Raw genomic sequence first — 26,021 nt, 5'->3', positions numbered from 1 at the left:
ACTAGTTGGAGCTAAGAGCAAGTATAAATTGAGATGTGTGATAATCAATCTTCTAAGAACTTTGGAAATCTAACTCAAGTTATTTGTTTGTGGAAGAAACTAGTGTGAAAAAGCTCATATAACCTAGAGAGACAAAGCCTTGGAAATAATCTTATGGTTTGCAGTTAGAGTTAGAGCTGGCTGAGAATTCCAGCACAATGCTACCACTTAGAGTTATGTGAACACAGGCAAGTTCCAGGACTCCTTCGAACCTCAGGTTTTTCAAGTGTCAGGTGAGGAAAATATTTGCCTTGTATGGTTATTGTAAGCAATAAATGTACTTCATGAAAGTACCCAGAACAGTGCCTGATATATAACAGTCTCAATACATATTACTAATATGAGATACTGAGAATAATGGTGAGCCATTAGTGGTAGGAATTATTAACAGTAGCCACATGATATAATTGTAAAAAAATTGGAATGGCAAAAGAATCCTAGAGTTGTGGTCTTAAACCTGTTATTAATATATGAACTTGAATATAGCACCTCATGATTTTGGATATTAGATTTCAGTTAAATGAAAGATTTGGATCTAATGGTTCCTAAGATTGTGTATAAGTAAGTCTAAAAGGAACTATATCATCATACTTCATGAAGAGTAAGGTAAGAAAATGTTAATGATTTGAAGAATGTATAGATAAGAAATAAATGATGGCATTTTTGTAGAATTGTATCTCAAATTCATTTTAATTAACTGTAGTAAAGTCTAATGACATATTTTCACTCCCCATAAAATGCTCAATTAGAAATAGGCAGGGCATTTTAGATAAGATGGAAATGAGAAATTGGCAACAAATAATAATTAAGACTTTAAAAGCATTTAGCCATCTGTTGTCTAATCATGAGAATGATTGAAAAATAACTCCTAATTTGTAATATTCACAATTATACAACTTGAAACACTGGTAAAATATGTCATGCAAATATCTGTACTTATATATATCTCTAGACATAGCTAATGAAATAAATTAAATGACAGAAAACAAATGATGAAATATTTGTAATTATATTTTCTTTAAATTTTCAGCCACCCACTGAGTTACTTTGAAATTAAAGTGTCCTTAATGACAAAGATATCGAGGGAAACCATTATCTGCTCAGAAACCTTCTTAGTAGTTAAGGCAGTACACAGCAGTTTATACCAGCATGCTAGATTTTTTCAATAGGTGGTTTTAATTTATCTATAAACGGCTATCTTTATTTCTTTCTACCAATCTCCTCTTTTATAAAACTATTTGCCTTTGAGCTTTTTTAAATTTCAATACCAATTCCTCTATTCTTTACTACCTATGCATATACAAGATAAATTCAAAAGTCATTTTTTCATAAAAGCTGGCAATCATGTCAATTATTAAATATCATATTTCATACTGTTGTTTTTATCTTGTTCTTCCCAAATGGATGACAAAAATGTCCTTGAAGAGAGTGTTTGTAACATCTTCATTCCTTTTCTGACAAACCACACTTTGTGCTGGGACTATTAGTGGGTATGAAAGAGATCAATATAAGTGAAAAAAGACTTTTGCCATTAGGAGCTCACTATCTTCCCAGTGAGGCACATGTATAGGTTCTTAAAAGGTTGATTGAAAGTTAATATCATTTAGCATTTGACCCACCTTTGACCCACCTTGCTTCTTTTTTCTCCTTTCCAGATTATAAACATTCTTAAATGAAAGCAAAGTTTCAAACTACCTGAAGAATGCAGATAAGACGTTGAGATATTAATTTTTGTTTTGTTTTCAGCATATTTAATTGGAATTATCTATTTTAATTTTGTTATATAATTTTAAAATCGGTAACATAGAATTTATTAGTCTGCTACAGCTGTAAATATATGGTTCTTTGAAAATAGTGTAGACTTGTACTACCTAATAGAATTATCTGTAATGATGAAAAGTTGTATATCTGCACTATCCATTTCAGCCACTAGGCAGATATAGTCACTTGAAATTGAACACAAAATGTAGGTAGTGTGCTTGAGAACATACATTTTTGTTGACAATTTTTAGTTAATTTAATCTAAATATCTACATGTAGCTAGCTGGTGGCTATCATATGGGACAGAGAAGTATAGACTTAGCAGGCACACACATGGCCTGTCTAGAGTGTTGCTACAAATACATTCCATTCCCAAAGCAGACATCACTAATCAGTCATAGAAAACTCCTCTCTCTGAGATTGGACATAGCCTTAAAAGCATTCTGATTTAAATCACCCAAAGAAGATAAAATGTCTGAGAGGAATTATATTTTTCAGGACTCTTTTAATTTTTAAGCAGCAAGAAACCAAAACAAATTAGCTTAGGGGGGTTTTTTTGTTTGTTTTTTGTTTGTTTTTTTAAGGGAGGGGATTTAGAGGGGTTCATTTAACTGAATTTTCCAAGTGTCCAAGTGCTGAGATGATAGTAGTTAAGTGTGTTCATATGCTGTTATTAGAAGCATGAGTTCCTATCTTGGACTTTATATATAATAATGCTCTCTCCAAATGATTACTAGGATAACCCAGTATAGCCCTGGGCTTAACTCTTAATTGCTTAACAAGAACAGCAAAAACAATTACTTTCCCCTCAGTATAGTTCTGATAAATTCCCAGGACTAACGCACTTGAACAGCTTGGGTCATGTACCAACCCTGAAGCAGTCAGAGAGATCAGTAATACTGCGGGGAGGGAGCCTTTCTCGCTTGCCCACCCTGGAAGTTTGAGTGTTTAAATTAGTTCTCAAATGAATTGGACTGAGAATAAAACTGATTAGCATTCATCCTTCTAAAGAACAGATCTGATTCTATTAACTCTCTTACTCAAAATTTTGTGTGGGTTTTCACACACGCCCTGGGCATTTCCACAGTAGGTTCTTCAGATCTGATTTGCCTATTCATTCTTCAAATTAAAGCACTACAGTTTATGAAGCTTTTCCAATCCTCTACCTTTCCTGCCCTGAAGCAGTGGTGTTGAAATCTTTTACAGGTCAGCTCCATTAATGTGCTACCTATAGTAATTCCCATGTAAACACTGCCTCCCTATAATAATGAAATTTACTCAGTGGCAAGATTCGTGTTTCATTTTTGTGTCCTCAACAATGGAGATCACAGTATTTTTATGTAATATATCAATGTCTTTCAAGTTTTTTTGGTTATGACCATCTACTGTATAATGTGGAACACACACACATCTGAAAAACAAATCAAAATTAGTAATACCATTATCATGTATAATAGTTTCTTTCCTAATATATTCTATTTATTTAATTTTAAAATGCCCTTTACAACACAATGTATTCATATTACATTCCTCATTTTGCGAAACATTATAGGTGATGGTCATGCAAGGTTTATGAAATGAATATTTGCCGGAGAAATGCACTGAGAACTTTGTGTTATAAATCACATTTTGAGAATAAAAAATACAATATTAAGATGAATATAATAAGTAATTAATTACACAATTCTGGTGTTTACCTTCTTCAGACTCTTTGCAGCTCTAAAGTAAAATGCTGATAAAAAAGAAAGCATCAAATTACTTTGCTGTGATAGTTGGTCAGGAATAAATGAGCAGTCTATGTATTTTGAGATTACCACTGGCAGGAATAATATTTAAATATATATGTATTTTAAATATGTGTATTAAGTAATAATTTGAAGAGAATTAATGTTAGCAGCCAGTAAGATTTATCTGGTGGTAACAGATAACATGGGTCACTGTGGAATAGGTATCATTTTAAGCATCTTGCTATATATTTTATTGACTCAATACAACAACCCTGAAAATACATCTTGTTATTTCTCACTAGTTTTATAGACAATGAACAAAGAGAGGTTTGTAATTTTCTTCAGTCTCATTTTATTTATATGAGCAGTAAGTGCAATGCCAGGTTTGAAAACACTGAGTTTTATTTCAGAACCTGGTCTTTCAACATCTTATTTATATTGTACATAAATAGCATAAACAAGTAGTATCTAGTGTAATTGAAAAAGGCAGTTCGCTAATGTTAAAGCACCATGTTGGTCCATCCTAATAAAAGTAGTGACTTATAACAGTTTAGATTGTACCCTTTATAATTTAACTTTAGTCCAATGATGAATAATGTTCAAAATATTTTAGAAATAACTTATCAGTTTGGATTATTCTTTGTAAGTCCAACTGCTTCTACAGACATTTTCATTGAAAGCAAATTAGTTAATAACACAAATTGATGTATTTTTTTGGCATGTAAATATTTAATGTTTCTTAAAATAAACTATTTTAGAAGTTAAAAATTATTTTGTTATTTCTTCCAAATATGTTTGCCACAAATATAAGCTAATATATATAGATCAATGACAGAATTCTGAGAAACTGTAAATATAAAGATACTTTTATCACTATATAAGAACATATTATTTTCTAAATCCGCTAAAAATTTTTAAGGAGATAGATAAGTTTGTGGATACATAAGAACTAGTAGACATACTTTATATGTTCTTAAATATTCCATATAGAATCTATTTTATTTTTAAATTATACTGTTATTCTTCTATAATATAGTTAGAATAAAAAACATGAGAAATATTTCTTCAGCTTTAAAAAACGTTTCTTAAAGACACATTCATTATGTTTTCTTTTACCATTACAGATACATGCATATAAAATAACTACCCTGTGGGTTTATTACTAGGATGTTCGTCTTTCTTGAAGAACTAATATGCTTATTTACTACAACTATATGATTCATTATATTTTTCTTTTTGCTCTGTCAGAAACTAAGCTATTCGTATCGAGTATGAATCTCCAATGTCATTTTAATGGGTAAATAATAATTTATTATACAGCTACATTATAATTACAGACCTCTAATGTTGGACATTTATAGTATTTCCAGTATCTGCTATTTAAAATAATTTTGCAGTAAACATTATAAAATTCATCTTTGTGCAAATTGCTTATTACTTCTGCAGGATAGATTTCCAGCAGTGTATTTTCTGATGGAAACACTATCTATTCTATAATTTTTTTTTTCACTTTCCACCCCTAACTGCAGTGAATGTAAAGATGTCTATATCTCTGGACCCTAACCTATCATGGGTTTAATAAACCTTTATTTTTTAAAAAAATTCCCAGTTTAATTTATGACATTTCTTGAGTGCATCTTCAAATTTCTTTAAAAGTAACGTACCATATAAATTACAAGATTGCCATTGCAGTTTTATTAGGAACAGAAAAAATATACTGAAATAATGGGAATATATAACATTTCTTGAGTGGCCATATGTTAATAGTGAAATAATATTCCTAAGGATAAATGCCAAAATTCAAAGATTTTGTAATTTGTAAAAGTATGAAATTTATACTTAAAAAAAAAACAGTGAAAACATTTCTGTTTTCACTGTTCCTGTTATTGCTCATTATTGTGCTATTTTTGATTCAGATGATACATTAAACCAGTTTTCTTGCTTCAAGATAGTCTATTTGTGAAAACACAATAAATACAAATAGAAGACATGTTTATTTAGGTATTCATTTGATTGTTTTTTTTAATCATTAAGCATTTTCTTCCCCAAAAGAAATGATATAGATATAGGAAATTATATGATTAAGATCATAATGTTTTAAAATTTTTTAAGTTCTTTAGAATTTTATAAACTAAGAGTGAAGGCTCGAGTATTGAGGGAAGGCTTAGTGGAGAGAATGGCTTCACAATACATCTTGAACAACGTTTAGGTGAAGAATTAGTGAGAAGCAAAAAAGGCAAGATGATAAAAAGTAAGCATCTTAAGGTGGAGGATGTATTTTAGACAGCAGTGAGAGAAGTTTTTGCTGGATAGGGTAGTGCTGGATCATGGAAGCCCGTACGATACCGCTTTTGCAGAAACTCACTTTCTCTTGAGGTCTGGTATAAGTAGAGGAGCAAAGAAGTCAGTGCAATAAATTTTTATGTGTGAGATTAACACGAAACAATAAAAGCTTTAGAAAGATATATCGTGGTTATTGTGTACCAGTCTGAACAAAAGAAGAGCATGGAAAACAGAGACCTGAGCTAACTAGTTTTGTAAAAATTAACATTGAAAGAGCTTAGAAATATATCCCAGTTCACACAGTAAACAGAGATGGAAAGTTAATTTCCAATTTTTATGATGTTAGAATGTGTGAGTATTAGCAGTGCACTGTAGATTTCGCTATAGATGGAAAGAATGATAAAACCAATTGATGTGAAGATGTTCCAGAAGGTAATTCTTTCCAGCTTCAGAAAAAAGTTGATGAATTGTGTTTTGATTATTTTGTTGAAAGGTGGGAACAAGACATACAAAGTAAAATTAAAGATAAACAGATTGAAAGTTTGAAATTAGGAGTTTTCTTATAGTCACGTACATTGAAAACAGTAGGGTTTGAGAGTTTGAGCCCTTTATAAGTGAAAGGTGCATGGGGGGCAAGTAGGATATGGATATGAATGTTTAGAGAATTAAGGAAATGAGAAATCTCAGGGAGGACTCCAGGGTAGGAAAGAAGGTAAGGAAGTGGAGAGTTCAATGACGAAGAGCTCTGTGTTACAGAAGGTAAAAAGAAATTAAATTTTAGATATTTCAAGGCTAGGTATTGAAAACATATTTTTTCACTTATTGAAAAATGTGTAAGTCATATAATCCAAAGGTATTACTGGGTAAATCCTAGAGATGAATGACATGAGTACACAGGGAAATATTCTGTCAGAGAAGGGAGTGGAAAAGCTGCCACATGAAGAAAGGCATTACTATTAGATCCCTTTTCTCTCTTAAAGTACAAAATCTAAGAGGAGAATGTCAAAGATAAAAATCAGCAAGTTTAGTTTAGTGAACTTTTAAATTAAAAAAAAAAAAAAACCCTCAGTATGTTAAAGTTTGAAACTTTAGGTTAATTAGAAGGAAATATTTTTAAAACTTGTTGGTAGAAATTATATTAGATGTATACAACAAAAGTTGTATATGCTTAATTTATCATTAGAAGGAAGGTAAAGGTCAGTGAGGGTTGAATAGGAATTTAGAGATTGAGGTGGGTGATCAATGAGACATCTTCCTCTGACACTAAATAGAGTCTGCTTTTCTGCTACTTCACAGAATGAAGACTGCAAAGGATGAAAAAATATTGGGAAGATCACTTCTTAAGTTTTGTCATTATCTTCAGAGTTTCATTAGCAATCTTCTAATTTTAGTTGTCTCCAAAAAAGAGATAGTTTTCAAAGCTGCCCCCATTCAATTTTGCTGAATGAGATGGAAGAGAAGGGAAGTCAGAGCAAACTTTGATTCATCACTTACTCTGGGCCAGAAATTGCAGTCACTTGGAGCACACAGAGCTGGTGTAGAGACCATCATTGCTTTCAAGGAGCTCAATGTTTTTTTTTAAAAGACTTTGCTCAATTATCCCCCTAATGCAAGGATCTCCTAAGTCTTCCATTTACCAAGCTCCTTCTATAAAGTTTTCAACACTCAAAATCCATCCCTCTCCTAAAATGAAACAAAACAAAATAATATAAAAAATAAATAAAATTCATTTAAATTTTTCTAGTTTTTTATCCTTTTGTTATCAAAATTTGAGCCTGTTCCATCATCACCTAGGTGACCGAGTTCAGAATATTTATTGAACATCTATTCTTCATTAGTTATTCTGCTAGGTTATGATGTCATAGCAATGTGTATCAACTGATTTAGCTCTTTTTTCCCTTCTGTATGTAACGGTATTCTCAAAGGACACCAATTACTTACAAATCCCAAGTCAATGAACTTTCTCAAATTTCCTTTTTCTTTATCTTTTGTGTCTTTTGACTGCAGTGACCAGCTTTACCTCTTTTAAATTTTAACTTTATATGCTGCACTTCCATTCATCTGCTTCCTCTCCCTATTTCCACCATTGTTTCCTTTACATCTTCAGCCCATGAAACATGGGATTCCTAAAGTTCATTTATCTCTTCTCTGCATGTTAGTCTATTGTTTAATTTTCCCCTGTTTTAATTATCATTACCATCTTAAAGCCTTTAAGTCTAATTTGTATTCATTCTAACCAGTAGGTAGGTAGCCCTGATAGAAGTAAGGTTTAATCCAACGTTCTCATTCATACAAAGAACAGATTCAGCAGGACCATCTTCATTTTTTTTTTAAGTTCTTTTATTTGTGGTCTAAATCCATATCTCTAATGTAAAACCCTTTTGTAGACTCCAGGCTGACCTTTCGAAGATGTCCTGCAATGATTTTAACTTACAGAGTTTAAAAGTTGACTGTCCCATCTTCTACCTCTCCCTGAGTCATGCAGGTTTGGTCATTGGATTCCACGTTGGCTCCATCATTGTCTCTTTCCTCTTGTCCAGCCCATCACCAGGTTAAGACCTTTTCCTCACCAGCTCTTTCTCTTTTTTAAAGTAGAAATCATCTTTTCAGATGCATTTTTCTTCCATAATATCTAGTATACAACCTTGTACAGAGCAAGTCCTTAGTAAATAGTTGTTGAAAGGAATGTCCCATTCTGCTTCTCTTCTAACTGCTATTAGTATTTAATCAGAAATGTTAAATCATTATTAAAGCCAATAAAATGAGAATGAGCAATCTTCTCTTTTTTTCCATCCTCAGCTCACGTAGAACATTTAAACCACCTGAAATAGAATAAACCGGTTAGAAAAACAATGTTGTTTTCCGAGGCTCTATAGAATATAAATTCAGTGAAAATCTGTTCAAACCACAACTCTAATTAAAGATTTTAGCTGCCAAATAATATGTTCTGGTTAAAGCCAACTTGGTATTATGGGGTGTTTCATGAATAGCAGCAAAAGTTTTTATACTTTGCTGTTGATTTTCTCATGGGAAACTCATGTAAAGGAGAGCGATACCTCCCTATTGACTTTAGCTTTTAGAAATGCAAAGCATGCTGAAATTGTACATAATTCTCTTCTAAAGAAAAGGAAATAGCATTTCAATGGTTTTCCTCGGTGTCATTGAATTATGGTGGGGCACAATTATGTCTGTTAAATTGATTTACCAGATGGAAGGTGACATTTTATATTTAGCTGATTAAGTTGTAGGAGACTGGAATTGTAGCTCGTATTGTGAACATCATATGTAAAAGCAAAAATATTTTAATTAACTACATTTTGAAAGTGGCTAATTAGAGGTTTAAACTGATTTCTTCCCTCCTTTTTCTTACATTGTACTAAAAAAGGAAATTGTTCTTAGAAATGGGCCTTATCACACAGTTTTTATTTGGCTTAATAGTTTAATATCTCAAATGGAATCTGTTTTTAAAAAAGTAAAATGGTCCCACTTGAGTCAGTTATGAAACTACTTGCTTATGGTTATTTAATATATACAAAGTACTTTTAGCATTTTAGGGTTAAATGATCCTTAACTTACTCCATTATGGAAATTTAACAGAAAAATTTTAAAGAAAAAAACTATATTTTTGTCTTTATTTTTCTCCTTTGGATCTTTTTTACAAATAAGCAAAGAAATTAATAAAATCTTTATCTTTTATAGAAAATGAAATCTGAGAAATAGTAAATACTATTTTTAAGTAGTAAATGCCAATTTTAAGTAAATTATTTTCCTGGTGTTTTTGCTAAGTGATGGGCGTATACCATTAATAGTTTTCTTTAATATCCTACTTACTTACCTAAAAATACTACAATAAAAACATAGCACAGTAAAACCTGATCTCGTCAGAACCAGTATTGGAGAATATTCAGATGTCCAAAGCAATGCCAAATTTGGAATTCATTAGACAGCTGTATTTGGGCTCCTATGGCTCCTGTAATAAATTACCACAAACTTGATTGCTTAAACTAACACATATTTATTATCTTACTGTACTGGAGGTCAGAATCCAAAATGGGTCTCACTGGGCTAAAATTGAGGTGTCAGCAAGACTGTGTTCCTTTCTGAAGGCTCCAGGGGCAATTCCATTTCCTTGTTTTTTCCAGTTTCTGGGGGCTTCTCAAATTTTCTGTCTCATGGCCCCATTCCATCTTCAAAACCAGCAAAGACTAGTTGAGTCTTTCTCACACTGTGTCACTCTAACACTCACTCTTATGCCTCTCTTCCAAATTTTTAAAGGACTCTTGTGATTATATTTGGCCCACCAGAATAATCTATGATAATCTTTTTATCTTTAAATAAACTGATTAGCAATCTTAAATCCATCTGCAACTTTCATTTCCATTTTATCATGTAAAATAATAGTCATAAATTCTGAGGAGTAGAACATAGACATTTTTGGGTAGGGAACATTATTCCGCCCACCTCGACTTCTTAGAGGTTTTATTAGGATAATGTTTACTACAGGGCACTTTGACTTACTGCCCCTTTACCATTTTATTTGAAGTTTGTTTGCGGTTTATTTATCTTGACAATCATCCAGAGAAAGTTGGCTAAACAGAGGGTGTTTAACTGAAGGTCTGTTTAGAGAAGGGTTCTGGGGTGACCTTCATGAATCCAGAAGCAAAATATTGCTTTTTACATCAAATAGATAATAGTGTTTCCTTATAAAGATGTATTCTAAAGAAAATTGATGATAAAGATAATAAAGCTATTAATTCCATCGAAGCAGAAATTAATTACCAAGAACATTCCAAAACCATAAAATTAACAAAATCAAAACTTGCAGAGGAAAATGAATAACAAGACCTACCCAAATGACTTGGAATGTTAGAGACAGGAGAAGAAGAATAAGAAGCAAGGTGGCATTTGAGCTGGGTGGAGGACCAGAATTCAACTGACCTTTTATCATTGGTGCTGTTGATTTATGGGAACTAGAAGTGTTTGAGGGGCTTTAAAGGGCCAAACAGACTAGTGGCAGCATCTAAAGACTTAAAATATATTGAAGCAGGTAACAGTTCTAAGTTGTAGTAATTAAACTTTAAATAAATATATGTACATGACAAGGTTGACCAGAAAGCCACTTAGAGACTAATGGAACCACCTTCTACATAGTGACATAATCCAGAAATCTGTAGGCACATTGGACTAATGGTTCTCCCTCACATCATCAGATATTCTGTCATTGCTTGCTTTTAAACCTTCTCTTTTTCATCATGCTGTCTGTTGTAGTTCAGTACTCATTTAGTGCAATCCCTATTCCAGTTATTAACCATTCTCTAATTCCACTATACCCTTGTCCAGTCAACCCCCTTTCTTTTTAAAATTTATATCTAGACTTCTTACCTTTCTACTTAAGAATTATTTAATACTCTTTCCATCACGTATAAGGCTGAAGTCCTTTCATGGCATGCATGAACTTCTTCCCACTCTCCCTCTCTAACTTTCTCTTTTATTTTTCTCACTCCACCATTCATATCCCTTTACTCTAAGGGTACCAAACAAGTTGCAGTTCCATGAATAATTCTGTTTCACACTTATACAAGCCTGGTTTTTCAAATAGTCCTTGTTCTTCCTAAAGTGTATGCTTGAGTAGTTTATTCTTATCTTTAAATGCTCAGCTGATATGTGCTTCCCGTCTTTTAAGCTTTTCTTCATGCCTTCCTGTCACCCACCAGGCTACCCTAAATATTCGCTACATTCTTTATGCCAAATATATATGCCCAAATATACTGAGACATATCTCTATACATGTATGTCTATATAAAAATTAAAATTCTCTGCTTAGAAATCCTTGAAGATATTTATAGGTTGTTTGGTATTATATCCCCAGAGCTCATAATAGGCACCGAATAAATTTATCTTACATGGATAAATATATAGATAGAATAAAATTGGAGCTAATATACATCTCTTTAGGTATTTAAAATATAGGAAGATTCTTTATGAAAGAATTTTTTAAAACTTAATCTGCAGTAATATTTTGTAGGAAAAAATTGAGTGACTGCTTTTGGATGGCTATAAACTGGGCTAGTAAGAAAACAGAAAACAAATGAAACAAGCTAGAGAATAATTTTATAGTTTTATTGGAATGAACTGAAAATTTTCAGATAAATATCAGAGAAAAGTTGAAAGTCATATATTTGAAGAAAGTAAATTTTATGATATTTAAAATTAGATAGTTATCCATTTTATTTGCTGTATATCATTCTATTAAATACTTCTTAACTCTTTAAAGTCAAAGGAAAGGATAGTACTGTCTACATTTTCAGGCAAGAAAATTGAGACACAAAATAATACATTACCCAAATCACCCAGTTAGTGGCGAGTCCAAACTGGAAGCAACTCCAGATTCTCCTGAATGTAACCAGGTGAGGTTCATGCTAAGAGCACAAATAACTACAATAAAGGTTAGATTTATGCTGAAACTCAGAGAGGTATCGGGTGATAGATATTAATTTTCTGGGTGAAGAGTATACTGTCTCAGCATGAGTCCCTACGAATACTGGGTTACCCCGGGGCATATCTCACCCACTAAGATGGTCCTCTCCCTGTCATGAAACCAGTTCACACCTCTGTTTATACATGTTGCTGTGAAGTGTCTGGGTAGAAAGTATGTTAAAAAGATTTATACCCACAAATAATACTATTCGTGACATTTCTATTTTAAAATGTAAAAGACACATCTAATAGAGGAGACAGATAAAACTATAAAATACACACTGTAATTTTGTTCATGCATAGACAGGAATTAGTTCAATACTGAAAGAAGATATTGATTTGAGTAATTCTGAATTTTTATTTATAAGTATAAATTTTCAGAACTAAAGAGAATATTTTAAAAATAAAGATAGAAATACATCTGTAAATTCAGACTCCCCTAAAAGTAGCATGTTATTTAAGTTGTGAAATGCTCATTCAGAAGTAAGACTTTATTATAAACCCTTAGGCTTTACACTAAAAAATGTATTTTGGAAACTGAATTGAAGAAAACTGAAACATGCTCCCAATCTAGTTTGTTTCATTAAAGTGATCATTCAAAATTTTGGTATATTTTCAAAATGTAGATCTTCCAAATTTATCTTGGATAAAATATTGTATATTTGAAAAATGAAAACATATAAAGGAATAAACATATGAAGGTATTCTAGACTGGTGAGATATGGATTTCCTTAACTCCCAAACATAGTATTTTTTGATACTTGTCAGAAAAATGACATTCCTCCATTCTACATCTGCTATAGAAGACTTCTTGCCATACATTCAAAACCAAGAAATTCTTAGAAATTAGAGAAGTTGAAGTTCAGCTAGTTCTCTTCTTAGCATTTGAAACCCAGCCTTTTAATGTAAGAATTCATTCATGCATGGATATATGCAAGCATGCATTTATTCATTCAACAACTGTTTATTGAGACCCCACGTGAATATATAGTTGCTAGGTACTGAGAATAGGCATTAAATTAATTATTATATATACTGTCCTGAGTGCTATGTGTGCTAAAGTAATTTCAGGAAACAGTGAGGGTTAGAGCCTTATTGCAGTGTTTGAGGTTAGGAAGTGGTGGTGGCAGGTGTAAGGCTACTTTAAAAACAAAACAAAATTTGACTGTGAATTAATGTATAAATGCAGACAGTAGCCCAAAACATCTAACATCAATATCTCAGGTGGGCTTATTTTCATTTCAATGGGAAAGAGCTGAGCCTGTCTACGTAATGAGAAGAAAGACAGGAGATAGAGGGAGTTTGAAGATACAGATTGAATAGCCTCTGTTACTATTGTATAATTTTGCTAAATTTTGCTTGATATTGATCTTTGAAGCCTTAGTTCCCATTTATTGTCCCTTCCCCACCTTGCTAGCATATTTAATCTCCATTTCTTGCATTTGCCAGCATCTTCCCTTGGACAGAGTGGTTTCCTCTACATAGAACTGCACTTCCTTCCCACCTTTGCTTGTCAGAGTGTCACTCAGACCCCAGAATTTCCCCTCAAAACAAGTGAATCTCTGCCTTACAGCCACACCACTCTGCTTATACCTATCACGTGGCATTGATCAGTTAGTATAGTATTCATTCTTGCTAGACTGTGAATACCTAGAAGAAAAAGGCTCTCTATCTCTGAGGCAGTTAACTCAACCTTAATACATCCCTTTCTCAGTCATTGACTCATTCACTGAAAAAGTAATGAATGGGTTTATTTTATGTAGTAGGCCTTGTATGTGCTAAATAAATAATGGAAAAATAACTAGACAGGTTCCCACACATTCTCAGTCTTCATGAAACTTCTCACCTTGGTTCTAATTAATCAATAGCTTTTAATTGAAGTTTTAATTTTAACTATAGCTATGTAGTATTTCATCGCTTATTACAATTTGTTTCTGTCCAGAATCTCAAAGTTTGATTAAAATATCTGTTAAAAATGGTAATTTGTACTTTAAATATCATAAAAATTCTGACAAAACAATTATTTCCTCCATTTGTCCTCATATTTAAAAAGAAAAAGAAAAACATTGGATAGTAATTTGTACATTCACTCATTTACTACTTAGGAAAAGATTCATCATAAATTAAAGTCATCATAAATTGAATCTAGATAGAAGAAGAAATACAGGAGAGTCAAGAGACTTGGTGGGTAAAGCGATAGATATCTAGAATAGCAGGGAAGAATAGACAACTTCACAGAAGGGATCTGAGGCTGGTGAAAAAAAACAAAAAACAAAAACAGAATAAATGGAATCATTTAAAAGAATATGTAGTGCCTGGGAAAAGACTCAAAATATATTAATAAGTGGACAAACAGGATATAATCATAAACATTATATGATTCTCATTTTCAAATACTTTTACATACAAAATACAAAAGAAACATTTTAACATTTTAAACATATATGACTTAAATAACCAGAAGAAAGCAACAAATGTTATTAAATAAACATTTTCAGAAGAGTACACTGTAAATTGAGTAACATTAGTAACATTTATCAATATACTTCTGAAAAAGAATAATTCTCTTTTAACAAATAGACATAATTGATATATTCTCAATAAAAGGTTGGATAAATGTTTACAGTAGTATTACTGAATCAAAAAGAATAGTACTATAATTTCTCCAGAAAATTGCATTCAGATATTACCATAAATCTGGCTAGTTATTAGAAGCTAAAGTTCCCAAAGAAATTAGTTTTAAAACTTTTACATATGCACTACATATTATTAAATGGTTATAATTAGAAAGAATTAGATTAGAAATTTTATTCCTTAATAGCAAATATGTAAAATCTGACTTATAACTGTAAAGATTCATATTATCCAAGCCAAGAAAAACCATAGGTTGTGTTAGATTTATTGTTTTATTCTGAATGCTGATTTTGCAAATACATAGATTTGTCTAATTGTGAAATTATTAAATTAGAATAACCTATATCTTTAGATCAACTAGATTAGATAATTTACTATGTCCCCAAAGTGTCTTTTCATAAATGTAATGATTATATGATTGAAGAGTCCACACATGACATGAATTACTACAGCGCTAGCCTAAAAGAGAGAAGTGACTTGGGCAGAAACTATTCCAGGAAACCTAATCTTCATAAAGGATATTCAGAATACAGCAAATGGGTGATAGATTGTATGTATTTGTTTCCAAATGACAGTATTAGAATATGGCAGCTCCTAAAGTAGCCCTGTGGGTGGGAGATAGGAGAAATTCAGGAGAAAGAGGCCAGGTAGATAAAGTAACAGATCTAGTAGAGCAGGAAAGAATAGACAGGGGGATCTGAAGCTTGTGATGGAAGCATGACCTTCACCTGTGATTATAGGGTTAAATGTGTATTGCAGGTGGAATTGTCGAATATCTCAAATATTCATTAATATAAAGATACAATAACCATGTTCATAATTTTGATTGATAATAATCTTGATAATATTATTTTAACCATTACTCAATGAAAACATTCCTTTTCTCCTTATGATCATATCCAATGAGAATGAAGAATTTCTATATATACCACAATGTGGTATTACATTTTTGTCTTAAGTTGTTGGTGTAAAGAATATTCACAATTTAAGATTAAAGTAAACAGAGATGAAAAGCACACAATAGGTAACCATTCTTAGTAGATAATGATATACTTAAGACGTAAAACTAAATAGAGCACAAATTATAAACAGACAAGTTAAAATAGCGAGGAAAATATGTAAAGTCAATTATTAACCAAAAAATATTTTAGATATACTGAGTAAAAGATCAGAAAAGGACTAGTGTTATTTTTGCTGTTATACATAACACTGCACTAGGCAAAGGGAGTAGACCAGTTGTAACCTTCTATTCCTCTTCTTACCTTTTTATTTTATTTGTTTTGTTTTATTTTAATATGTTTCTTAATCTTATATGTGGACTACATTAAACATTCATCTATTCAATATCTACCTATTGAACAACTTTTGGTTTTTCTGTTTTCGTTTATGTTTTTTTGACAGGCAGCCGGCTGAGTTAGGAACTTTATTCCACCCCTTTAATCTTCCATCACAATGCTTGGTTGGCATTGTTACTGCTTTATAATAGATAAAATATTCACAGAAATCAAGCATCTCACCCAGAGTTGCAGTTAATTCATGAAAAGTTAGCATTAAAATCTGAGTCTGGTCTGTCTGTGTCAGAGAACTGCTTGCTTCTACAAAAGATAGTTTCCGTGTCTGTGTGTGTGTGTGTGTACATGTGTGAAAATGACACTCATACATACACCAATCTCTTAGTAAAATGATGAGTCTGGGCCTTGTCACTTAATGTGCCTTGGAATCCAAATTTTTAAACCTGTGCTTCTGCTACCTATCTTTACTATTACATTACTTTTGTTTATTCTCATACCCCATCATACCTAAGTTCATTCTGCACCGTGGAAATTGATCAGTATGAGAAGAAAGATTTCCAATACATTTGGCTTATGAAGCATTCTTTACATGTTTTCTGTTTCCTATTACTTTTTTCTTTTAAGTAAAAAGAGAAAAAGGTTTTAGTTCTGTCCTCTTTATTTTAATATTGTTTCATTTAAATAATGATAATCAATTTTTCATGCAAGGTTTCCAGCTCAGCAGACAAATGCATTTAGATAGGCACAGGCACCAAAAAGCTTGCTTCTGTTTCTGTGATTAATTGAGATGTAGAGAGTGATGGGTGTGGGGTAAAGATAGAAAGGTAATTAGTGCAACAAGGCATGAAATACATTCAAATACAAGTAAAATGTCTCCCCAGTTAGTGATCTCTTTCTAGGCTCTTGAGAATTTACATTCCATTAGTAAGTCCCTGGAATGAAAATCTTCAGACTTTAGGGAGGCCAGAGCATTAAAAAATGGAATTAACTCACACTACACACTGAGTCAGCACAATAGGTTATTAATTTTACTGCTTGGGTATATATCATGCTGAGCTTTGGTGTGTGGGCTTCTAAAATGTTATGAGTGAATTTATAAAGCATTGCAAGGACTAAATGATGGTTATCTATCATTCCACCCTTCGCCCTCACCACTGACATTCTCTGGTGACTCAAAACCAGTAATACAGGTGAAAGTTTTTTAGTTCCATGGATATGGAACTTTACTTAGAAAAGCTGCACATAGGTTATTTTGAGGAAATAAATTCATGTTGAACTTCCTAGAATATCAGTAACTTCTAGTTCTGAAAAAACTATGTCCTCAATTGATAAAGGAAAAATTATGACAATGCCTCAAATATTACCCTTCCCCAAATTGAGAAATTTTGTCTTTCTGCATATCTCCATAACCAATAGAAGTTGACTAACTTTTCTTTCTTTAAAAACAACTGTGGTATTAAAAATGTTTTAAAACATTTCTAAGTATAAAATGCATTGAAATATTTAATATTTTCAAGCTACTTATAGCACTCTCTGATTTCTGATCATCTTTCCTGTCTTCCCTTACTCTCTTTTGCATCCTCTTTTAGAATCTCTAACAGATATTATTATCTCCTTTGGTTGTCCCATTGCTGTACAATTGTTAACAACTACCATTTACTGATTGCTGGCCCCACACTTAGCAATATTGAGCTTTTGAGTCTAGATAATTCTTTGTTGCGAGGACTGTACCGTGCATTGTATGATATTTAGAAATATTCCTATTCACTAAACTCCAGTAGCAACTCCTCATACTGACAATCAAAAATATCTCCAATCATTGCCAAATGTCCCTTGGTGTCAAAATTTTACCTGGTTGAGAGCCACCAATTTATCTTCTACTAGACATTATTTCATTTGATTCTATAATAACTTTTCAAAATGTGTAGGACTGTGTTAATCAGAGTTTTGGCAAGAAATAGAACCTACACAATATGGGTCCTAGACTTTTATAAAGGGACTACTTACAATTACTAAGGGATGTTGAGGTACCCAGAAAATAGTAACAACAGGAAGCCATTCTCACCCCTAGGGCTGAAGAAGCAAGGAGAGGGGATAGTGTTCCCAGCGTACTGGGAAAGCTGGAGCCATGGAGCAGAGGGCTTCTGGAGGGAGATGAAACAAGAAGAGACAAAACTGTAACCCATGATGCAGCACTGTAGCACAGAGAGCACAGAACACCCTGGTCCCTCCCTCCTTAATCCTTTGATCACTAGCCAGTCCTACCGGGAGGTTGAGAAATCTCACCTGCAAAATATCGGACTAATGCAACCCCAGGATTCAGCTTCCATGGGCTCAAACGAAATAAAATGGAATTTGTTGGGACAAATGGAAGCAAACAACAACAAAAAAAAACAACAAAAAAAAACCTATCCCCAATTTTAATATGAGAAACTGAGTTTATAGATATAAAGTAATGCATCCAAAGTCAAATAGCTAATACATGGAGCAGATATTGAAATGCACACCTATTGACATACTCTACAAAGGTATAACTCAAGCTCATTGGCATGAATGAACAGAAATTCAGTGAGTGAGGCTATGAGTTATTCAAGATTATTGATTTTAGTAGCTGACAGATACACAATCAGAACCTAGTTCTCATTCCTAATCTGGTGTTCATTTTTTTATGTTGACCACGGAGAGAAATTTAAGAGCTGTGTATCCAGCCCATTCCTAAATAGACAAACATAAAAATGATGGCTATCTGCCAACCTGAAAAGTCACTTTTTTTTTTTTTGAAAAGCTGATGAATTCTAGCTTTCATGTAGAATGTTTAAATGGCATCTGCTGTTTTTCCAAGTTATTGGCACATTTTTTTCTTGATTGTGGACTCTCGACCCCAGCTGGTGCAAAGCTTCAGGAGAGAGAGGCAAACTGGACTGAGAATCAGGAAATTGAGGCCCCACAACTGGCTCTGTCATTGCTAACTGTGCCAGCCACAACAGTAGTAGCGATAATTAAAATTCTCTGAACTTTTTCTTTTCTTTTGCATTCACCCAGATCTTCACAATTATTCTCCGGTATCTAATCAGGTAGTCACAGCTCTATGAAATAAAAAGAAGATGTTAGACTTTCATGTTTCACAAATGAAGAGTCAGGTTCAGGGTGTACTAGAGTCTCATGAAAATCCCATAGCAGAGAAGTGGTACCAGGTGGACTCAACTCCACATCTTCCCACTGAAAACGAAGTGCCTTTTCTACTCCCCCTTTTGAAGTGATTAATCAATATATCTCTTCCCTCTGGACAGCCAATCTGTAATATTTAATCCATTAGGTTTCATCATAAAATCCTGCCTAGATAAAAGTCAGAATCTGTGATTTTAATCTTAGTGTAATAAAGCAAGGTGACAGCAGATACCAATATTGTTAGAGATTCCTCGTTTTTTCCTTTCTTTGTTTTAGATGAATATATTTATTAACCTGTAGCTTTTTAGAGACAAAAATTGGTGTTTTTAAAGGAATTTTAAAATAAATATTCAGAGGAGGAAAAGTTTAAGTAAATTAATATAGTACTATTTTCTCCCTTTAATCCTGGGTGAGTTGGATGTTATTAATCCAGACTCAGACTTCTCCACTAAGATAAAGTGGGCCGATACTCCTGGCAGGTCTGGCAAGCATCCTATTTCTTCCCCAAAACTGTGTAACTTCTTTGCCTCAAAGTGGGAGGCCCAGGAAGTAGCCCATTTCAGGCACTATGTCATTGAGAGTTTTGTTCTGGATCTTGATTGCTTCCCATCCTCCACCCCCTCCCATCTCCTACTTTTACAATATTTTTAGGACTCCATTTTTGTTTTTCAGTATTTTCATCAATTAAATCAGTTGTACAAATTGAAAAAATTAACTCATTTTATTTTCGGTAACTGAATATTTCTTTTCAAATTCCTATTGACTTAGCCAGTTCCAAGAAAACCTAGGACGCAAGAAGTCTCAGTCCAAGGTAAAGCTGCAGGGAAGGGAAAAAGAAAAGAATAAACAGAAAACTAAGGTATAGATATTTGCTGTCTAAAAGCAATAAATAAATAAATAAATAAATAAATAAATAAATAAATAAATAATTTTAAGTTCTACTTTTTATACTTTTTGTCATCTGGCAAAATATAAAATTCCTTCAAAGAAATCATTTTTATTGATCAAAAATTCTAGCTACATTTTATCATCATATCTGATATAGATGATTAGTAATGCTTTAATAATGTTTTATAATTGTTATGGTGTCCATATGTAAGGAAAGGTGGTGGAGCAATATTTTCAGTGTTTAGAAGACTAGACTTGAACTAGACTACCTGGGTACAGATCCTGCCTTCATCCCTTTATACCTATATGACCTTGGGCAAGTTACTTACCCTCTCTGTGTTTGAGTTTTCTTATTGATGTAATCAAGGTATAAATAGAATCTACCTACATAGATTTTTTATGGTTAAACAAGGTAATATTAACAAAGTGTTTGGAACAGTAGTGGAAAGTAGAAATCGCCATATAAATGTTAGCTATTTTCGGAAACATCCTTTCCATAAACATCACACCACTGCCACCATCATCATCATCATTGTCATTGACTTCTACTACACAGAAACTCAACCCAATGTTTCCATTCCTCTAAAATATAATTACTTAAAAACCTAATAAATAATGTCTCTTTGAAGAGCATCACTATTTAGAATAGTTTAACCAAAGAAAAAACAACATATGTATGAATAATGTGCATTTTATTTTGGAACATATAACCTAACTCGGAACTTCCAATTCTAAGACTTGGCCAACCTTCTTTTCTAGTTGACCGTACATTCATTGTATAGAAAAGTTTACCAATAGTGATTCCATTTGTTTTTGATGTAATTATGCTGAGTTTATTTCCCCAGATTTTCAGGTTAGAAACTACTGACAAATATTCCAGAAGTCAGAATTAAGACGTGAACTATATGCTACCGAGATTCCTCTTATTACCAGTAGTCAGCCCACAGTCTCTAAAAACACATTAGGGTACTGTTTTTGTGGTTATTGAGTTTCACCCTTGAGAGAATTAAAAGGACTGAAATGAAGTATAATAAATCTTACTCTGACCAAAACATATTTAGTGATTAAACTTCCCATTAACAATCTCAATTCTGCTAGATAAAATAAGTATAAAACATATTTTCACTCCTTTTCCATTTTGCATTTAGAGAAGTAAAGCATTTTGTACATTTCATAAAAATAATTACTACATTTGTCATTTACTTAATTTAGAGTTAATGCCTTATTTACACGCTTTGGGTTTTAATTTGAGATAAGAAGGGACCAAGAGAAGAGTGAGCCGTTTTTTATACACAAGAGCAATTGGCTCTCTATTTTTAATTTTTATCTATTTTCTTTGTCTCAATCCCCAGCCTCTGAGCCCAACTTGAAGGTGCGGTCCAGGTTAAAACAGAAAGTGGCAGAGAGGAGAAGCAGCCCCTTACTCAGGCGGAAGGATGGAAATGTCACTTCATTCAAGAAGCGTATGTTTGAGGTGACAGGTAATTGAGGACTGGGCAGACATAACACTAAAAAATGCTGGTAGTAGTAATGAAAAAAATAGTTTAGAATAAAGATGCCTGTTGCATATTAAAAGTTATTTTGAGGAGAAATATTTCTTGAAAGGAAATTATATTGAAAACTCACAAGTAGTTCAGTAAACCTTGCCATGCATTCGCCAACTGTGTTAAACAGGAAATGAATGAAAAACAGAACTTTGTGTCAATCTAGGCATAACTAAGGAATGCCAAAGCTCACCTTAATATTTTCAGAAATGGGCAGTCCATTTTGGGAATGCCAACCAGGAAAATATAACTTTTAATGAAATTTGATGAGAAATGAGCAGAGGGAGGTCCAAGAAGAACACTTCCCCCATACTCAGACATAAATGTACAAAATACATCTGGGAAAATTAAACTACATAGAACAGCAAAACCTTGACTTTTCAACAAATTTACAGAACTCATAAATGACTTTATGTGTTTACTAGTGAGCTGGGACTTATGGCAGGAGGGGGATATATTGCCTTTTATGAAGGGAAAGAATCTGTCATTTTCACTAGTCTCAAATGGAAGAGTTCATATTTTTTTAGCTGCTTAGTTAGTAGTGGGGTGAACAGGTTAGGAAATTCAACCTGATGTCTTACAAAGCTCCTAGCCCCAATTGTACTTGGTCTGAAATTAGAGAAGACCTAGGGATCCGAGAACTAAAAAGGCTAGCCAAAACAGTAATACTGACTACTGTTTATTGAATGCCTACTTAGAACTATGCATTGTAGCTGATCATTTCCTTTGGTTGTATCAATAAAAAAAAGTGATAATCTGCAGCCATTTTTCTCTATTCTCAAGGAAAATTGTGCTTATACCAATTAGTCAGGTGATATATTATTTCTCCAAGATCAGATCTTATCCTTAGATCTGTTTTCTATATCTCCTCTGGCAATGATAGTATCTAGTTTTGGGAGCCAATATGGAGAAGATTGTGGAAGCAGAGGTGGAGAAGTATATAATACTAATGCAGCTTATTAGTCTGACAGGTTATTTAGCGGGGGGAAATGTTTAGTCTCCTGTTCAATCCTAGCAGATTATTATGTTTGTCTGAAGAAGAGTATTAGTGGGAAATGTTTCCTTAAGGGATAAGAAATATTAAATCAGTAAACAAAAATTATTTTATTAGAGTTTATATTTATTTTCCAATACCAAAAATAATCACTAACTTAGACTACTTGAATTCTAAATTCAGAGTTATAGACTTTTTTTGCAAGAAACATATTCGTATGTAAGTAAAAATCTTAAGTAAGGTTTCATAACAGAGATTCTTGGTGGAGGTGGAAAGTTGGGGAACGAATCTGTTTTAATGAATGAAAAGGATAATATACATATTATTTGTCTAATATAAATAGATATAGTTGATTTTTCTAATTGGAGCAAGGAGGCTCCCTCATAATAGAAAAACTTGAAGTAAATAGAAAACCATATACATTGCCTTTTTTTTTTTTTTGCTTTAAAATCTCATTATCTAAGGTCATATTTATTTATCCCAATTTTCTTTTGTTTTATTATTAATCTCTTTTCTTGATCATAACTTTTTCTCCACAGTTATATTTTCTTTCTTACCAAATTGCAGTAGAATTTAGCTCAATACATATCTGAGTAATGATTAATTCTCATTTATAAAGGTTATGATTTGCTGGAGTTTTATTCATTTCTCTACTTTTGAAATATCATGTTTTCCTCTTCCTAATTTTGTGAGATAATGACTCCCCATTTCATCTGAGGAAATAATGTATATATACCAAGAGAGGCTTGTGCATTTAATAGATGCACACTTCTAGTCAGTGAGCTGGGATTTGTGGGGATTTGGTAGATATTTTTAAATGGTTGGATACACTTATTCTAAATGTCTTTAGAGGATGTAAACTACCAGACATACAGCTTTCTTCACCTACCTTCGTCCTTTCTCTGCCAGCTTTCATGTAATTTGAATGAGCTCTGTTTGGATCTTAATACTGATGATTTTTGGAATCTAGTCAGAGACCATCGTAGGATCATAGCAGTTAAATTACTATTGCTTTTCTTCTCTCACCTCTATATCTCTCTTCCCCATTTCAGAGGTTTAATGTCTGCTTTTGTCAAACCCATGCCACCTCTCTCCTACCAATAGTTGTCATGGGAACCACTGGCCATCTTCCTCTTTTTCAAATTTGAAAGGTTTCTGCCCCTCTCCCTACCATGTTATTTTAAAATTCTAAGCCTTGGGGCATCCCTGTGCCTTCAGTGTGTTCTCTTCCACTCCCTGCTTCTCCATTGCCATGTCATAAACCACTCTTATTCAAGCCCCAGTTGTAATATCATTTCTTTTCTGAGATTTTCTCAGTGTTCTCAGAAAATCAGCTGCTACCTCCCTTTCCAGACTTTTTCCAGTGTTATGTTGAAGAAACCTGTTACAGTATTTATTGACTTGAATTCTAGTGCTTATCACAGAGATTTCTACATAGGGAAATATTTCTGTCTGAATATCACATAAAATAATGAAAATAATATGTTTTTAAATCGACAAGACAGAATGTTTAAGATAAGCATTTTTTCATTATTATTTTTTTAAGATGGAAATGAAACATTAATGAGAAATCAGTACTTAGTCATAGAAAAAAGACAAGAATTAGGAGTCTAGGGGGAATGGAAGGCCCTAGAAGAATTTTTTTAAATGTGTATTCTCATCATTAAAAGAAAAGTAACCAAGAAAGAGGCAAAGATAAAAGCGGATTAATCAAAATACACGCAGGATCTATAGACAGAAAAATAGTGAGAAGATGCTTTTAAGAATTTTATGATACCAATGACTTGATGAAATCCCACAGCTAGTGGGTGGCAGGATCAAAATTCTGACACCAATCCCATGTTCTTGCCATTGGCATGGCACTTCTGAGTAGGGAAATATTTATAGTAGAAAGTTGAAACTTATAGGTGTTCTAGGGGAGGGAACTATTGCCTGCAGATTGGGAGTTCCCGTTCACTGGAGAACAGATGATACATGAGCCAGGCTTTGAGCTTAGAAGTGGGATGGGACCTGAAATGGAAGAGGTGGAAAATGGAAAAGGAAGAGGTGGATAAAAAAGCATAAAATGAGGAAATGGCACTTATGGAGAATAGGTGATTTAAATCTGTGCAAAACACAGAAAGGGCAATAAATAGTTGGAAATCGTGTTAGGCTCCATGTTGAAGCAGAAGAATGGAACCAAAATCTTTAAAATGGAGTACTAATATTAGGGAGCCCTAAAATGGAGTTCGGAGTTCATTAGGGCAGTCAGACTTACACCCACCTGCACTCAGATGAGGTTTGGACTCTTGGACTTTCGTGTCACCCTAGAAATACATCCTGGACTTGCCCCTTATCTCAGAGTTTCATCACCTGGACCTGTCCAAATCCTTCTGAACCAACCATCACACCATGTTAAGAAGCCAATGGGAAAAGTTTCTTTTATTTCAGCTTGTGGTTTTTGCCTTTATAAGCTCTGGCCATCTTTGTTTTCTCCAGAGCACAGTTTAGGTCTTCTCTGGAATCCATATCGCCCAGATTTGAATTTTTTTAGATTCCAAATAAACTTTAAAACTGTTTTACAGCATCAGATCTTTATTGGTCAACAGGAACGTGGTGAAACTTGTCTCACTATGATCCATCTTCTTGGCAACAGTTTAAAGCGTAGTTTTGAGAGAGTACTGTAGCAACTCAGAAATATTAGGAGACTTTTGCTATAGTCTATGAAAGAATACTGAGGTTGAGGGCTTAAACTGAAATAATTGTAGTCAGAAGTAAATGTGAGATAATGTAAAGAACAAAATGAAATGACCTAGTACCTAATTCGATTTTGGGTAAAGAAGGAAGTGAGAATGACTCTAAGGATAGTGACAAATAGAGATAAGCAGGGCACTTTTAATACTGGCAAACAGTGAATTTGATACACATGTAAAAGGAAATTGAAAATGTCCAGAATTCCAAAGAGATTCAGGCTGGCATTTATGAGAGGTATAGGGCAGAAATATAACTTTCATGAGCATATTCTGCCTAAAGATGATAGTTGATGTCACAATATTGAATGAAGGGAAAGAAAAAAGGGATAAGGCCACAAACTTAGGTGAAATGTTTCTAAAATTTTCACATTTCTTTTTATTTAGTGAAATGGCATTTGTTGTTCAGTTAGGAGGTAAAAACAGTGTTCAATGCTGTATATTATTTAGATTGTAATAAAGTTCACCTTTGGATGTTTTTCATG

At 33.0% G+C, this 26,021-nt stretch overlaps 1 protein-coding gene across 1 annotated transcript in view; it reads left to right on the top strand.

The window, feature by feature from the left end:
• Positions 1-26,021, top strand: part of HDAC9 (histone deacetylase 9) — a 351,710-nt gene that overhangs the window by 295,727 nt on the left and 29,962 nt on the right. Inside the window, exon 7 of the mRNA XM_023532496.1 lies at positions 21,622-21,750. Coding sequence (XP_023388264.1) covers positions 21,622-21,750 — 129 coding nt within the window. The remainder of the gene's footprint in view (positions 1-21,621; positions 21,751-26,021) is intronic.

This window comes from Pteropus vampyrus, unplaced genomic scaffold, assembly GCF_000151845.1.
Source record: "Pteropus vampyrus isolate Shadow unplaced genomic scaffold, Pvam_2.0 Scaffold4, whole genome shotgun sequence".
NCBI lineage: Eukaryota > Metazoa > Chordata > Mammalia > Chiroptera > Pteropodidae > Pteropus > Pteropus vampyrus.
The sequence above is the reverse complement of the archived record's forward strand: the minus strand, read 5'-3'. Positions and strand labels throughout refer to the sequence as shown.